The sequence below is a fragment of the Taudactylus pleione genome, unplaced genomic scaffold (genome assembly GCF_031769625.1).
Source record: "Taudactylus pleione unplaced genomic scaffold, aTauple2 ptg000391l, whole genome shotgun sequence".
Lineage (NCBI taxonomy): Eukaryota > Metazoa > Chordata > Amphibia > Anura > Myobatrachidae > Taudactylus > Taudactylus pleione.
This window is the reverse complement of record NW_028284792.1, coordinates 1,358,821-1,376,845: the sequence shown is the minus strand read 5'-3', so window position 1 is coordinate 1,376,845 and position 18,025 is coordinate 1,358,821. Positions and strand designations below refer to the sequence as shown.

Below are 18,025 nucleotides of genomic sequence, written 5' to 3'. Positions count from 1 at the left end.
CATTTGGGTCCCCTGATTTCCAATGTGACTGTTGACGCACAGCTATATCAGGTTTTAATTTTTTTAAATGATGTAACACTTCCTACGTTTTACCGGCGTATTTAAGCCCTCCACATTCCAGGTAAGTATCTTTATGGTCTTTTGGACTCTTGTATTTCCTGGGGATTAAGTCATAATATTAACCTATTCCTGTCCTCGTAGGTAGACTAAACACAATACTCTAGTGCAGTAACATTCCCTGTGTCTCAGCGAGTACAGGGAATTGAAAAAAAGCACAAAAACAATAATACATGTGCGCGAAATCTGAGTACCCATAACCAAAAAAATGGACAGAATGAGTGTTTTACTCCACAATACAGTCCCACAAAATGTAAACGTTTTGTGAACCAAAGTGTAAGGTTCGAAGAAAGTCATACCATCTATATATAAAACTAAGATACGGAGGGGGGGAATGAGGGAAAGGAAAGGACAAAGGGATAGTAGCCTGTAAAGAAATGAATTATATTATTGACAGGTCCTCTGCAGGCTGTTAGACTGGCCTATATGAAAGATGCATATGCATAGTTCAAAGAACATAGAACCTTGTTGCAATAATATTCTTAACATAAGAAACATGAATATCAACAGGTAAACCAAATACTAATACTCGCTTGAATCAGTCTACCCTAGATTCCTGAGGAAGCGAGTCCACAAAAGCCTTCGCAGCTTGTGCAGAGTCTAAGAAATGCTGTTTCCCTGCGTAATACACTCTTAGTTTAGCAGGATAAAGTAAGGCAAAACGTAAACCAGTGCTATATAGAATCTTGCAAACCGGACTAAATTCACGAGTATCCGGGTTTTATCCACATAGTTGAGAAGCTTCATGATAACCGGTCGCAGTCTGGGTTGGTCAGTCGAGTTTTCTGGCTCGATTCTGTGAACACGTTCCACCGGTATGAATCCCGCTTCAGGAGAGCAGCCGAGCTCTTTGGGTAGCCAGAGCGAGACCAAGTCCATAAGGTCCACTTGTTTAACTGACTCTGGTAAGACAATTATCCTGAGATTATTTAGATGGTTACGTTTTTCTAAATCTTCGAGTTTCTCCTGTACCACAGCCAGAGCAGATTCATGTGCTTTAATGACATATTGAGCTAGAGTAAGTCTTCTTCCACATTAGAGATGCGTTGTTCCGCTTCTTCTATGTGAGCATTGTGCTCTTTTATCTGTGTCATGGCCTTCACAATGGCGGTAGAACTAAATTTGTTTGGATCATTCACACCCTCATGTCGTCTCTACCAGGGCATGAAGAGGGGCTGGTTTTCATGGAGGGATTAGCTCGTGTCTCTGGATTTAACTGTCACACCCCCTTTGCCTGGTCTCTGCTATTTAGCCATGTATTCATCCGGGATGTAGTTATGGTCACAATCCCGACAGCAGAATGCCGGCTAAGGATTTATGATAGGCATTGAAATACTGACGCCTATCATAATCCTGCCACCAGAATCCAGGACGAAGTGTGCCCGAATGAGGTATGTCCAGGGCGCCCGTCCTGTTAGCCGCGGGGGGGGGGGGGGGTTAGGTTTGGGGCAGTTAGCGGGGTTAGCGTTAGGTTTTGGGGGGTGTTTATGGTTAGGCACCCCTAGGGGGGAGGGGTAGGCACCCCCAAGGAGAGGACATGCACTGCACCCCCCAGGAGGGTTAAGTTTAGGGAGCGGTAAGGGGGGGTTAGGGTTACGCACCACTAACGGAGGGTTGGGGAGGACAAGGAAGGTTAGCATACTTACCTGCCTATGTAGGGATTTTCATCCTGCCGGCATTTCAATCTCATTCCATTCATCCATGTGGATTGAGATTTATTAATGGAAGATGACTTTATTGCTCTGTCCCGTTAACTGCCATTAGAGGGAGGTAGAGAGCTGCAGCTTTTCTGTACAGTATGAACACTGAAGTTGTTTTTAGGAGAGCTCAGTAAGTAAATAGCAATAATCAGATAGCAGAGCGAGCCCCCAGACAGTAGTGCAATAGCAGAGGAAAAGGTGGGTTTGGGTCAGTGAAATTTGGGGTCTGATTTTATACAAATGAAGGTTAGATCTGGCACATGATTGTCAATGAGCGAGAAGAGGCAGTCAGGTTTCGAGTGTAATTTTATATGAGTTTACTGTATCGATATATTATTCTCTGTATTGAACAGAGGATACAAATATAGTCACTGTTTTCTAAGTTGGGGCTAGTGGGTTTTGTATTTGTATATTGCTAGAGTTGAAACATTTTAAAAGATCCACAGTTGGTACTAATTATTTCACTTGTGATTTTGTGAGGTGATATGGAAAACATGCACTGTTACGATTACCTGAAGACTGGAGTTGGGAGACACTGCTCTAGCTTGAATGCTTTAAATTATCATCTCTTTCCGTCTGGCTAGTTCAACACATTACAACTTTTTGAGAGGTGGTATTGACTATGCTTATTCCACTTTGTGTTTGCTCTCTCCTCCCCATGACTACTTATGTTGAATTTATTCTGAATATGCACCATAGGGCATATTTGTCCCTGTATGGTCATTTCCAAATCAAGTCGATTGGCAACCATTCTTGTCCTAAGTGGGGATCCCCTTGAGATGACCTAAAACATTGTCTATGGTTTTGTTATCTTATCAAGCAGTTCTGGACTTACGTCTAGTGATTTGCTATTACTCACCTAGAATATTTTTTGCTGCCCCCTAAGTTGGCAACACTGGGTATCTTGCCATCTGCCACATATGTATGTAATAAAATTGCTCTTGGCTGCTCTGGGTTTTTCTCATAATTGTAATATGGGCCTAGACCTTGCCCATCCCTTCTTGCTCTTTACAGATAAAAAAAAAAAACTTATCTTGTTTTAAGGTTGGACTGGATCTCATCTTCTTTGCTTAAAAAAAAAGGCAGATCAAGTCTTTTTTGCAATTTGGGAAAGCTTTAAAGACTTGCTTTTTGAACCTATACTAGTATGTAGTCAAAAGTGATTGGATAACTCCCGTGCAAGCGAAATGCATACCATTGCACACAAGTTCCAAATGGCCACTAATGTGGCGGTTTCGACAAGAACACTTTGTAGGGAGTCCTATGCACTTGCAGTTCTACGGAAACAACAAATGTTTTTATCAGATTGACTATGCCACATGTCATGTATCCAGGGTGACGCTTGACAGGTATACAGAAAATTCAGTGTTCTGGATGGACTGGCCAACTCGGAGTCCAGATCTTAAGCCCATTGAGAACTCTGGGACGAATTGAAGCGATGGGTGCATTCTAGGCCTACTTGACCTTCTTCAGTGTCACAGTTGGTCACTATACTGAATTGCAAAACATACTGCCTGCTGTTGAACTTGAGGACAGTTTGCCAAGAAGGGTGTCTGCAGTAATCACTGCACGTGGTGGGCCTACAAAGTACTGATGTCAATAAAATCTTGTTGATCTTTTTACTGTCAGTGTCCAATCACTTTTGTCTACATAGTGTACAATATCCTCCTGTCTAGTTGCCATTTGTGGACTTAATGTTGTCTACTAGGAATGGATTATAATAACTATAGATATGTTTTGTGGGGCATATTGGCCCAAATTCAATGAACTGCATCTTCCAGGTCCTTTTTGTTCCATGGTTGCGGATTCAGAAGGATCCATGATTTTGTGCTGTTGTCTCCATAATCTCACCCTACCATCAGCATGGTGTAGTTAAAAACGTGATTTGTCAGACCACATGATCCGTTTACCATCATTTACTATCCAATTGGTGTGTTACTAAGCAAAGTGGAGGCATTAGATAGCAATGGAGTACGGACAGGACTTCTGCTTCTTTAGCCCATACGATGTGCAGCGCACTGTTCATTGAGATGTTATCTGAATTGGTCCCTGGTTCAGATTACACTCTGCAACAGTGAAAATGTTTCTGACATGTAAATAGTTTCTTCAAATTGATTTCAGCATGTATAGAACAAATATGACATTTAAAACTCTTATCTCTTGGTTCCAAGATATAGCCCATTTATGATTAAGTAGGGGTATTTTGGAATCTAGAGAATATATTAGGTTGGCAAACCTGAACACAGAATGCTGAGTCATTGTAGGCCATGTTTTGTTTGGAGAATTCAGATGCACCATGCAACCATTAATAATTATGCATAATATGTTAGTTTTCGGCATAAATTTGCCCAAAGTTATGAGCTTACCCACCAGCAGGATGAAAAGAGTCCTCCAGGTTAATGAGAAAGCGGCTTGGGGAGCCTTTAAAAAGGTATTGTTGGGTAACAGAAGAGCTGGAAATTATATTGAGACTGAACAACCTTCTATAAAAGTATCAATTAGGCTGCAACATGCCACTCAAAATCCACTTTCTTGACTCTCATCTGGACTTTTTCGCTGACAACTGCAGTGCAGTAAGTGACGAACATGATGAGTAATAATACTAAGACATTTTGGCAATGGAACAAAGATATCAGTGTAGGTGGAATGCTTCTATGCTTGCTGACTACTGTTGGACCGAGACAAGACATGCCCCAGAAGAGGAGTACAAGTGGCAAGCAAAGAGAAGTGCTCTCATGAAAACGTCACTATTTGAGATAGTACTTTCAGTTGTTGTTTTGTGTTATTTGTGATTGATTGAATAGAAACAGATGTTATTTATGTTGTATCATGAAAATATCAGATTTTGAAATTGCTTTTCACTGGCTATATATACACTTCAGTAATATAGTCAGAAAGTACAGCCATGGCCAAAAGTTTTGAAAATGACACAAGTATTGGTTTTCACAAAGTTTGCCGTTTCAGTGTTTTTAGACCTTTTTGTCAGATGTTACTATGGTATACTGAAGTAAAATTACAAGAATTTCATAACTCTCAAAGGCTTTTAATGACAATTAAATTTAGTTTATGCAGAGTCAACATTTGCAGTGTTGACCCTTCTTTTTCAAGACCTCTGCAATTTGCCCTGGTATGCTGTCAATCAATTTCTGGGCCACATACTGACTGATGACCACCCATTCTTGCCTAATCAATGCTTGGAGTTTGTCAGAATTTGTGGGTTGTTTGTCCACCTGCCTCTTGAGGATTGACCACAACTCTCAAAGGGGATTAAGGTCTGGGGAGTTTCCTGGCCAGGGACACAAAATTTTGATGTTTTATTCCCTGAGCCACTTAAGTGATCACTTTTTCCATCATGCTGGAAAAGGCATTGTTCGTCACCAAACTGTTCTAGGATGGTTGGGAGAAGTTGCTCTTGGAGGATGTTTTGATACCATTCTTTATTCATGACTGTGTTCTTAGGCATAATTATGAGTGAGCCCACTCCCTTGGCTGAGAAGCAACCCCACACATGAATGGTCTCAGGATGCTTACTGAGACCATATGAAAATCAATACTCATTCTCAAAACTTTTGGCCATGGCTGTAGTGTAGCTCAAAAACCAGAGCCCATTAAGAACATTCTTGTATATCCTTTTTTGGCAGAGTGTTTTAACATAGGCAGGAATTTATTTTATTTCATTCCCAATGCTGGAGGGTTTGAAGGGTTTTTGATACCCTTTCTAGGAAGAGTCTGAAGAGGAGTCAGAACGGGAAAAGGAGTTTTGAGCAGCCATAGTTGGGTCACTCTGACCGGAATATGAGGTGAGGAAAAGGTCTCAAGTCGGATTGTGAAGAGGAGTCTTTAGACAGAAAATCTGCTCATAGGAAAGACCTCTCTATCATTGACCATGGCGGCATAGGGTAATGACAGAGCATGGTACGTGTAGTGGCAGATATATCAAGAGTACTTATAATGGAAGTGATATGAGTAGCAGTTTACCCCCAGGGCTGGCTATCTAGGTTGTCATCGTCCAAAGAGGTAGAGCATCACCCTGGGATGGAGAGGAATATGGTGGGCATTTGTGATCAGGGCCAAAAACCCCCAATGAAGTCTTTAGATGGGTATTGAGATTTAATAGTGGAATCTGTATATTCACTGCAATTGCCAGAATCTCCACTAGATGCTGCTGGTGGTACACAGAGGACAATATAGTGAGTCCCAATGACCTATAGATGTAGTAGGAAACAAAATCTAAATATTATGAGCACTGAAGTATGAGAAGGAGGTCTGGTTGTAGGAGCATATCAGGGGAGTGTAAAGATTGGGAGTAAGGTACAGTTCTTCACAGCTGTCTCTACAACAGAGGGAAGAGTAAGTAGTGTGCACCAGTAGACTCACTCAGGTCCAGGATCCAAGATCTTCAGTGACTGGTGTGGTGCTGCAGCTCCTGTCCAGGTGCTGTGCAGGCAGTGTGGATTTGGTGCAGCACTGCTCGGATGATGCTTGTGTGAGGTACACCACTGTGCAGTGTCAAGATCCTCAGGAGACTCCAGGAGAGGGTGGTCCCGCCAGACCCTCCAAGTGTCACTGTAACAGAGGATGGGAGCTCTCGGTGTCAGCACATGTTGAGGCAGGTGGTGCCACAACCCAGGGAAGAGGCACCCACGATGTGACAGTGGATCAGCACCAGGGAAGGCCGGGTGTAAACGCTGGTCAACTGGAGACAGGCAGGTAGGCCTCTGGGGCGGAAGCAGGTCCGGGAGGCAGGATCGTATTGGCAGACCAAACAGCTGAACTCCTCAGCTACAGGGTAGCTAGAGGCACCGGGTAGGGGTTGTTGAAGGCACGATAGGTCCACAGAAGGGCACCTAAACTGCAGACAGGACCGGAGCTCCACAACAATGTAGCTGTCTACAATGGCTGCCAGGCCACAACTCAAATCAATTTTTCTTGACCTCAAATGAGTAAAGTATTTATAGAAAGGAAACTGTTGACAGTCTTTGGGACTGAACAATTCTGCCTACTCTCAGTCTCACTTGAGCATCCAGTAGCCTTTGACGATCACAGTCCTTGCAATCTGACCAAGTTGTTTCGTTTGCTGGTCCACTCTGTGTATACTTTAACTGCCATCCTCAGCAAATCAGCTGAACTGTTGAATTGTTTAACACTCACACCTGCTGCGATGGCCAAGAATTATTTCATGTTTAAAGTCTGTCAAATCACGTTGTTTACTCATTATTTCATGAGTGATACACTTAGTCTCTGCATACCTTTGTCTTTCAGTTACAGATTTAGATAACCTACATCAGTATTATCTGTGGAATAACTACTTTGCATAAAATTGCCTGGTGGTCATAATCATATGGACACTCAGTGGGTATAAGGTTCACAAACAGCAAATATTTGCTTTATTTTTCCCTAAATGTTCTGAAAACAATATGAGCTTAATTAATGCATTTTAGTGTTGCATTTCTACAAGAAATTGCATGTACTTAATTCCTCGTTACAAAATGAGTAAGAATTAAATAGACGCTAGTACATCATAATCAATTTACCAGAATTTTTTTTTACATTGATGTATTTTATGTATTAAATGTGGAAGATGTAAATTAGCAAGCCATCATTTTTGAACAAAGCTTCTGTTAAACATGGGAGTAATATGGCCCAGATTTGTGTATTGCTCACGTAAACTTGAGACTAAGGCAATAGAAGGTTGAGGGGCAACACTTTGTGTCCTCAATAATGTAATATTTTTCTATAGTAATATCTCATTTTTGACATAATATGTTTAAGCATCCCTAAATAGGGCAGATTTCTTTTTATTTATGTATGGAGGTAGGAGGAAGTGGGGGAACTATAGAGCGATTACCAGTTTGGACATCTCCAATGCATAGAGATAAAGAGGGGCAAATGTTTTAGGAAAGTAGTCATTGATTGTTCAATGTAATTTACCTTTCACTTGTTGCCATACACATCCCTGGAGATTTCAATCTACAATAAGTGAACTCAGTGTTGTAAGAAAGCTCACTGAATCTGTTAGCCCAGAATCTTTTTTGATAAAAAAAACCAAAATCAGTATCTGTACAATATCAGTATGCATACAATGTCTAATTATTGCATCTTTTCATTATTGCGCAAAAAATGTTTTAGAAAACAAACCTACAATAAGGAGTGTCTGCAGGCAACAGTGAAGCGTGGAGCTTCCTTGCAAGTTTGGGGCTGCATTTCAGCAAATGGAGTTGGTCAGGATTAATGGTGTCCTCAATGCTGATAAATACAGGCAGGTACTTATCCATCATGCAATACCATCAGGGAGGAGTATGATTGGCTCCAAATTTATTCAGCAGCAGTAGAACGACCCCAAACATACAGCCAATGTCATTAAGAACCATCTTCATCGTGAAGATGAACAAGAAGTCCTGGAAGTGATGATATGGCCCCCACCGAGCCCTGATCTCATCATCGAGTCTGGCTCAAGTTACATGAAGAGAGAAGAATTTGAGCAAGCCTACATCCACAGGAGATCTGTTAGTTCTCCAACATGTTTGGAACAACCTATTTGGCGAGTTCCTTTAAAAACTGTGTTCAAGTGTACCTATAAGAATTGATGCTGTTTTGAAGGCAAAGGGTGGTCACACCAAATATTGATTTGATTTAGATTTCTCTTCTGTTTATTTACTTTGCAGCAGAGAGAAACATACCATGAAACAGCGGCACTCAGGGATTTTGAAATAAAAAAACAACACACACGTAGCAGCAGTCTAAGTCGACGTTTCAATGCATCAGTGTCCTGATGTAAATGCTGATGCATTGAAATGTCAACTTAGACTGCTGCTACGTGTGTGTTGTTTTTTTATTTCAAAATCCCTGAGTGCCGCTGTTTCATGGTGTTAGGTGTAATAAATACACACACACACACACGTGTGTGTGTGTAATATATACATATACATACATGCTATAGTCCCACCACACTGGTCACACTGCACTATCACTCATCCGCTGTATACTCATTCTAGATTTCGGACACATATTAGTCTTTGCGATGAAACGAGAGCTCTCGCTTCGCGCATCCATGCTGTACCTTGTTTTGCACAGTGACTTTTTATCCCTGGTTTCCATAAGAGACTTTAATATAAAAGTTAGAGGTTTATTATATTGCATAGTTAGATTGTATCCATTCTATTTGGAATATGTGGTTTATTTTGTTATACTGTGTTCAGTGTGTGTGTAAGTGTTAATAGGTATCATTCTAGTTCCCGGTCTTTATAATTAGATTGGAGTACAAGTATGTTAGGATAATAGTAAACATGTGATCTCTGGAGAAGCAGGTAATCTGATCCCATACACCCCATTGTGTGCAGGATTCCCAGCAGACACTGGAGTGGAAGAACTTCCCTCAGAAGTACACATCAGCAATCCCCAGGCCCCAGTGTAAAAGGCTGACACACCCATCCAACATCACCAATTACACCAATCTCCCCGACCAATTAACACACTCCACATACCCCAGGCTGCAACAGGGGAGGAGGGAGTGTAAAGAGGAGAGGGGGTGCAGTCTGTGTACTGATCTGGAAGGGAGTGGTTGATCTTTCTTAGTTCAAGAAATATCCTGGGAGAATTTATCCGGGGGAGGACTCAAGCAACCACTGGAGTGGGGTAAAGCATTTCTATCCCAGGATTGAGATCCAGTGACCATCAGAAGGAGCCAGCAAGCAGAAAGTTCTAAACCAGTTGTATACAGTGCCATCAGGCCAACACCCCTGGGCAAGATACAGGAACTCTACTTGCTTGCCTGCCTCTGGACTGATACAGACTTTATGGGCAATATTAATGAGACTGGTGGCATGTTATGTAATGTGTTACAGTTTGTAATAATTTTTATATGTTATTGTATTGCATGTTTTTTTTTGTTTGTTTGTTTGTTTCTTACCACAGAGCACTCCCAATCTGATTCTCTCATACTTCAGGAAAACTCAGTGAACCAAAGTATCTCAAGATTCTAACTAATTCATTGATATAACATCTGTTTTCCAAATGGAAGTCAATGTCGCTGTCCAAGAGCTTAATTGCAATTATGGTTCAAGAAGTCACCAAGATAAGTGCTTACACATGACCTTGTAAAATAGTTCTTGGCGGAACAATCTTTAGATCAGATATGTGCCTTAACCGGATTACTTATTTAACTACTTGGATGGCCTATTTTGCTGGACTTCTTCTAGAGACCCCTGCAGAGAATATGCTCTTAAATCACTCTCAGACAGACACTGCATCCCAAACCACCTTCTCATCAACCTTCCTGGCATGTAGAGATCCACCTCCAATAATACTATATAACATAGCAAATACTCGTGGTGCTTATAAATGTTTCAGACACCCTATAAAAAGGGTGTGAATCTTAATTCTCTAGGACTTAGGTCACAGCTTTTATTTTTTCCAGGTCTATCGGTCACAAAAGTTCTACAAAACCACAAGGTGAAATATCGTTGAGGTTTCCTCTTCCATTTCACTTTCAATCATAATGGCAAAATTGACACAAAGACCAAGACCAAGATATGAAAGTCAATCATGCCTGGATTTCTTTCTAACGAGACTCTGCACTCTTTATCTTCATCACTAGAATAAAAGGCGGCCCTCCAATTGATTGGTCACAAGCATATCATCAGTATAGGACTTGCTGATCTTGGGCATCCTATATCACACTTTAAGAATGCTGTGTAGTTTTGTGTTTTGTCCTTTCACATTTTTTTTTTTTGCAGAACCTATCCCTGCTCAGAAACCTTAACTCATATACAGTATATACTCTGTTATGCAATGTTTCTTATTACATTTCATCTGACATTTGAAAACATTGTTTCATGTATGCGCCTTTACAAAAAAAAAAAAACCTCAAAAAACTGCTCACTTTTATGCCGGGTACATATTGTCCACATCGTGTGGACAATATGCCAGTGTGTACCGGCTATGTCGCCGACGTTGCGTGCTCCCGCATGCAGGTCCGGCAGGCGATATAGTCAGTGGGGGCCATGCGGCCAAATGCAGCATGGCTCCCGCTTTTGCTCCGTAGCTCCCAGCATCAGCAAATGTGTACACACTTGCCGATGCTGGCATCCTACTGGGTCCTGTCAGTACCTAGAGCAGTGTTGGCTAACCTTGACACTCCAGCTGTTATGGAACTACATAACCCAGCATGCACTGCTACAGTTTTGCTATTAGGGCATGCTAAAACTGTGGCAGGGCATGCTGGGATATATAGTTCCACAACAGCTGGAGTGTCAAGGATAGCCAACACTGACCTAGAGTGTACCGGCCTTTACAGGCAGACTCAATATTATTATGCAGTTTCATCCATTAAGCTTATCATCAATTTGACTTTAACGAATACTATCAGTGCCTACCCACTATTGCTGAGTGATTATTAATTTTATTCAGTGACAAGGAAACAGCACCCTGGGCACTCCTGATCGCTCCCTGGGTGTCCTTAATCTACTGACCCCTTATCACCCATATCAGACAGTAGCACACACATCTGTCAGGCATTCCTCCATACAGACTCCATAAAACCACTCTTGGCTGCCTATTAAGAGAGACCTTGTAGTCTCCCACCCGAATACCCCTTAAATTACACATTTCAGCCATGTATGGTACATGTGGTTCTTCCTTCTGAACAGTCTCACAGTCAGTCACATTTAGCCATTAATGCCCCATGCCCATTACACCCACAATTGTACGACCCTCTCAGTCATTATCCTAAGCACCCCTTGTACATACTCAGCTCATAGCCACCACGTTCTCATCACTCCCTGCCAAAGTACCAACAGTATCCCACATACCCACCACGCCTCTCCCTTCACACTGCTACCTGTGCTGCATCTTTCTCCTCCACCGCATCCCCCTGCCCCAGACCCTCCCCATTAAATGCCAGTTTCTACTCCTCACATTCCACCATTGGGCCTGATTCAGCAAGGATCCCAGTAGCCAAGATACATGCAATCGGTCGATTAATTTGCATTGTGCATACATCGCAGTGCGCAAATTAGCAATTGCGAACGTAAATGAGTTTGCAGAGGCTACGCAGACCCAGAGCACATAGATTGACAGGAAGTGCAGTTTGTGGGTAGTGACGTGGGGGGGGGTCGGGCGACTGCAGACTTGCCAGTGCGTTGCAGGGGCATGCATAACTTGTCCGTTGCAATACCATATGCAGCATGAGGGCTTATAACGTGCTCTTAAGTTAGCAATTCTTGAGCGAGTTCTGACCTGCCTTAACTGTGCGTAAGGGTTCGATGTTACTGATTATTTTGCTATGTTGCCCAAGTATACGGAAGTGGGCACTCTCATGTTAGACTGTGATTGCATTTCACCGCTAATATTAGCAACTGCGGTGCATGCGGTCTTGCAGAATAGAGATCCTTGCTGAGTCAGGCCCATTGTCAACAACGCCCCCAGAACATCCATATGCACCCAGTACACACTGTGCTCCTGACATGCACTCCCTGTCACACACTACTCTTCCTCATCTACTGCCCACTGTTCTTCCATGCAAATTGCCATTCCCCATTTGCACAGCACACCAAATCACACCAGGCAATAAAACCCCATGCATGCGCCCTCCTGACACAGCATCTCATCCCCACCACCCCTTCCTCACTACTCCCACTGGACACATGCATGAACCGCCTATGGTTGCTACATATTGCCACAGACACCCCACAGTTTCCGCTGCCCCTGGAAGCTATGTTGGTTCAAAACGTAGCTCCAATACTCCCGATGGATCTCAAACTGGATCGGGCTACGCTAAACATCCTTCCTCAGCATAGTTGCCAGTCTGTGTCGGGCCCCAGCCGTTTCCGGGCCGAACTGGAAACCACCACCGACAGCTGTGCACCATTTGTTTCCTGGGATCTCATCACCGTGGGCTGGAGTGGGGGCCAAGGGAGAAGTGGCCCAGGAACCTACAAAATGGAACATTCTGTCATGTCAATGTGGTGGTGGTGTATGGGATAGTCAGTTTACAGGGCTGGGTGAGGCTGCATCCAGAGAACGTGAATACTCTCAGAATTGCAGTTAAAACTTTTAGCACAGGTCTAAGACTTACACAGTGGCCAGGGTTTGGGCGGAGTTGGCTCTTGGGACATGGATGCAGATATAGCCACATAAGCTCCACGCCCCCCCCCCCCCCCCCCCGCCTACACAAAGAGCTGCAGCTGGAAGAAGCCCAGTAAGTTATCTCTGTAATGGCTTCCTGATGAGGAGAAAGGATTGGTGTGTGTTTGTGTGTAGCCTATGTTACTTGGAAGATCTCAGGGAACATTTAAGTGAAAACACGACCAAAATCAGTTCAGTAATTTGAGTTTATTGGGTGTGTGAGTGTGTGTGAGTGTGAGTGTGTGTGTGTGTGTGTGTCCAGTTATGCATTCGGACACCTCTGCACCGAATGGGATGAAACCAACACGAGGTGTCCAGTTGGATCCTGGCCAGGTTTAAAACCTGGCCAGGATCCAACTGGACCACGTCACGCTACTGAACATATATACTTTGTAGCTTTTTTTTTTTTTTTTATTTCAAATTTAGCCACCTGAGTAGATTTACCAAAGCGGTTAGTGCATTTGAAAGGGTCTTAAAAGCACCATAATTATATACAAACTCAACTGAGATACGATTGTGGGGACCAAATTCTCCTAAGGGGTCTAATTTTACTTACAGTTTGGCACTAAGCTGGTCACAAATCTTAATTTAACATACTTCAAATCAGACCACACACACACACACACACCTCAAACGTACATAGATACCCATTTTATCCTTTATTCTCCCACAATAAGCCAACCTACATTTCACACAAGCAAGGGTTATAAATTACTCCTGTTATAGTGGCACATGGGTACAGTATTCTGATACTTTGTGTAAAATGCAGTTTCCCTCACCTTTTTTCATATGAATCACTGGATCATAAACATCAATTCATGGTCAGTATTGTTTAATACATTATAAAAGATGCAGCTCATAGAAATGTTTGGTACTTCATTTCTTGTGCCACAGGCACAGTTCATTTACATCAAACAAGCCAGGAAGATTCCCATTTACAACAAACAAGTTGCATTGGTCTGTCGTGATGAGCATCATATGAAATCTCTCATTCCCAGTTAGCATGCCAACACAGTACAATATAGAACAGTGTACCCTGCAAATGTTTTTCTTCTACTCAAGTAATTGATTTCACCAGTGCCATCATGTGGTCGACACCACATGCAACTTCCACCACTTCTCCAGGAACAGTCACCTAAGGAAAAGTACAGAGTTCTAAAATACAATCATCAGCAGCATTTTAGGACATTTGTAGCTTCAACTAATACCTGATGTAGAAAGTACAGATCCATCAATATTACAGTTAATAAATTCAAATATATTTGTTTTCATGTCTCAAGTACAAAAAGATAAGTAGCATAAAAAGCAGCGTACCAAGCAGAGTCCAGAAAGCAAAAGACCAAATATAGAAAACATGTAATTTCTCCTACAACTCTCAATGCCAATACAACTTCAGTGAGTGACAGCCACCAGAAGATGACCTCACAGGTCAATATGGAAAACATGGTGAATAGACCCTGCGACAGCTGGAAAAGATGCAAGGACCACAGTTAGGATACTATTTTATGTGTATTATAGGCTTAGCATGTACGGTCATACAGCTGGATTATGTGTATCAGGTAATTAATTTTATCATGCTCTTTATCTATATATAACTTATAGTTTAGCAATTTACTTACATAATAGCACTTCATCCCCTACCTTGAGGGTATTAGTTGCATTTAATAAAAGCCACAGCATCTAGTGTATTCATTCTTCATTTCCTGCACATCTGTGTATTTACAGTATTGAAGTGAATGAGAAGAACCTGTAGCTCATCTTGGTGGGATGCTGTGACCTGTCTATTTGTGGGATTAGGTTAGTGAAGCCAGGGCTACATGTGACAAGGGCAGTGTGCTGATCTGAGGATGGGAACGGAGGTAAGCAGGAAGACAAAGACAGCTAGATTGTGGAATGATCAAGGTTTCCCTGGCAGCAGCGTTCGTAGTAAAGCAGAGATCCTTAAAAACTGGTACAGGAACAGAGAAACACAACCCAATATTAAACCAGTTTCATACACCAAACTAATATGTCTATGGAGAAGTGTGACATGCCATGGATTACCCTGTATGCTGGTGATAAAATATGGCTGTGACCAGATCAGCATACCATGTACCTTATTATTATATATATGCTATACTATTAATTCCCTTTCTATTCGGTATTGTTTTTAATCATGTACTTGACTGGTTTTCTTTCAAGTTATATAAAGACAATGGATTTCAGAAAAAAAATATATATTTCTTGGTTTCCCCTCCTGATTCGGATTAATCAAGAGAGGGAATTGTGTCCCTCATCCATTTCCAACTCCCTATATTATGCATTTCACTACATTTCAACTTTATAAAGAGAACACTAAGAGGGGTATTCAATATGAAACGTTAACTTCACTGCCGAAGTTATCGTTTCATATCGGAGTTTTTTTTCTACGTTAAGTCTGGTGCGAGCTCCCGCTTATCCCCGTATTCAATATAAAATTATCGAAAACGGGAACCTCCGAAGTTGTATTTGCGTAAAGTTACGATTTTTTCCATAAAAAATTTGTAAGACCCCCCTAAAGTTGTAAAAACATGGGGGATCACTATGGGTACCCCCGTTTTAGCCTTTAAATGAAAGTCGGGGATTTAAATAGCCGCAGCAGGTGTTTTTTTCCCGACATTGAAGAAGTGTTGCAGAAGAGCACTTAGGTTATTTTTTTCGTTTTTTTAAGTGGTCCCATCAAATTTGGGGTACATGAAAATGGGTACTAGGATATTTTGATGTCCCTAAAGTAAGTTTTTAAAAATTCTGCATTTGTGCACCTGCCGCTACTTTGCGCAATGAATAAAACACCTGCCCCATACTTGGGGACCCCACCAGAAATAATTTCGTTAGTTTGGTAATTTTGTTAAATTTTTTTTTTTTTTTTTTTTTAACCCCCCCAAATTTTTTTTTTTTTTTTTTTAACCCCCCCAAATTTTTTTTGTTTTTTGTTTTTAATGGTGTCCCGATTTTTTTGTGGACATTTTTTTTTTAACATTTCCTTTTAAGGGGACATTCCCAAAACTACAGGCTATTTTTTATAAGCCTACACCCCCAAACCCCTATTCTGCATTTTTTTCACTTGCTATAGTGATTTGAAAAATTATCCCTGTTTTATTAAAAATGCCCCTTGACCTCATTTAAAGAAAAAAACGGGAATTTTCGGGAAATATGCCTGGGACCCCCCTAAAGATGTCCAGACATTGGGGATCACTATGGGTAACCCGGTGATCACGCAAGCCGGTGATCTCGGGGGAGTCTGGGACCCCCCAAAAAAGGGTTCCCCCTCTCCCGAGCACCACAGGCTTACGCTGAGGCCTGGGGCTCATCCCCATACCCCTGGAGCAGTGGGTATGGGGGTAATAGAGGGGCCAAATAATGTAAAACTATTGTACTTTACAGTGGAACTACAAGTGCCAGCATGCCTGCCATTTTGCACTTGTGGAACTACAAGTGCCAGCAGACATGCGGCACCTGTAATTTCACTGTAAAATAAATAGTTAAAAAAAGACAAAACTCACACACCGTGCCCAGTATAAGTTTATTACATACACCTACCCATTCACACATACTTACCTATACCAGAAGTTTCTGTCCCCTTGTCCAGTAGATCCTTACAACTTGGCCCTGCAAGGAAGATTTCATACTCGCCTACATCCAGCGCTGGTCTCCGTAGTAGTCCATGGGATTTAAAAAAAATAAATAAACGAGTTACCCGATCCATGCTACTAGCTATGTGTATGTGTGTTGTCACACATACACATAGCTCCCGAATGGCCGCTGCCGGCACCTCACGGGGCATTGCAGTCCCGTGAGCCAATCAGCGGCAGCGCTGACTGTAGCGCGGCCGCTGATAGGCTCCGGCTACTGACAGTTCCCACGTGGTCGAGTCACACCACGTGGGAACTGTCAGTTGCCGGAGCCAATCAGCGGGCGCTCTACAGTCAGCGCTGCCGCTGATTGGCTGACGGGACTGCAATGCCCCGTGAGGTGCCGGCAGCGGCCATTCGGGAGCTATGTGTATTTGTGACAACACACATACACATAGCTAGTAGCGTGGATCGGGTAACTCGTTTATTTTTTTTTAAATCCCATGGAGACTACTACGGAGACCAGCGCTGGATGTAGGAGAGTATGAAATCTTTCTTGCAGGGCCAGCTACCATGGATCTCTACTTGGACAAGGGGACAGAAACTTCTGGTATAGGCAAGTATGTGTGAATGGGTAGGTGTATGTAATAAACTTATACTGGGCACGGTGTGTGAGTTTTGTCTTTTTTTAACTATTTATTTTACAGTGAAATTACAGGTGCCGCATGTCTGCTGGCACTTGTAGCTCCACAAGTGCAAAATGGCAGGCATGCTGGCACTTGTAGTTCCACTGTAAAGTACAATAGTTTTACATTATTTGGCCCCCCTATTACCCCCATACCCACCTCTCCAGGGGTATGGGGATGAGCCCCAGGCTTCAGCGTAAGCCTGTGGTGCTCTGGAGAGGGGGGACCCTTTTTTGGGGGGTCCCCGACTCCCCCGAGTTCACCGGCTTGCGCTGACCGACTTGGGGTGTAATGCTTTGGACCTGGAGCCCCGGTGATTGGGTCTCCGGGCTGTGGCATTGCACCCCGGTCGGTTTGGTCTGGTCTTAAATATAGGGGGTACCCCACGTTGTTTTTGCCCCCTATATTTAAAACCAGCACTAGTCCCTGCAGCCTGGTGTTGGTTTCTAAAATACGGTGGAATCCTACACACTTTGTTCCCCGTATTTTTAGAAACCACCACTGGCTGGCTAGCCTGGGGCTGGTTTGGCTTTTGGGGGGGGTGACCTTATGTCTTTTTGTTTCTAAATTTAAAAAAATATTTTTTTTAAAGGTTAACAAAAACGGGAATTTTCGGGAAATATTCTAGGGACCCCCCTAATGATGTCTAGACATGGGGGATCACTATGGGTACCCCCATTTTTAACTCCTGAAGGAAGTCGGGGTTTCAAATAGCCGCGGCAAGTGCATAAATGCGACTTTGAAGAAAGTGGTGCAGAAGAGCATTTAGAATTTTTGGGGGGGAAAAATAACTATGCCCAGCAAATTT

General features: G+C 42.5%; 1 protein-coding gene across 3 annotated transcripts in view; it reads right to left on the bottom strand.

The window, feature by feature from the left end:
* Window positions 1-13,756: 13,756 nt before the first annotated feature.
* Window positions 13,757-18,025, bottom strand: part of RCC1L (RCC1 like) — a 50,929-nt gene continuing 46,660 nt past the window's right edge. For 2 of the 3 annotated variants that reach the window (XM_088445906.1, XM_088445908.1), the window contains exons 12-13: window positions 14,256-14,407; window positions 13,995-14,076 (exon numbers count right to left, since the gene is read on the bottom strand). In XM_088445906.1, coding sequence (XP_088302032.1) covers window positions 14,073-14,076; window positions 14,256-14,407 — 156 coding nt within the window. In that variant the 3' untranslated portion in view covers window positions 13,995-14,072. Of the gene's footprint in view, window positions 14,077-14,255; window positions 14,408-18,025 lie in introns of all 3 variants that reach the window. The other variant, XM_088445909.1, reaches the window with a different exon arrangement.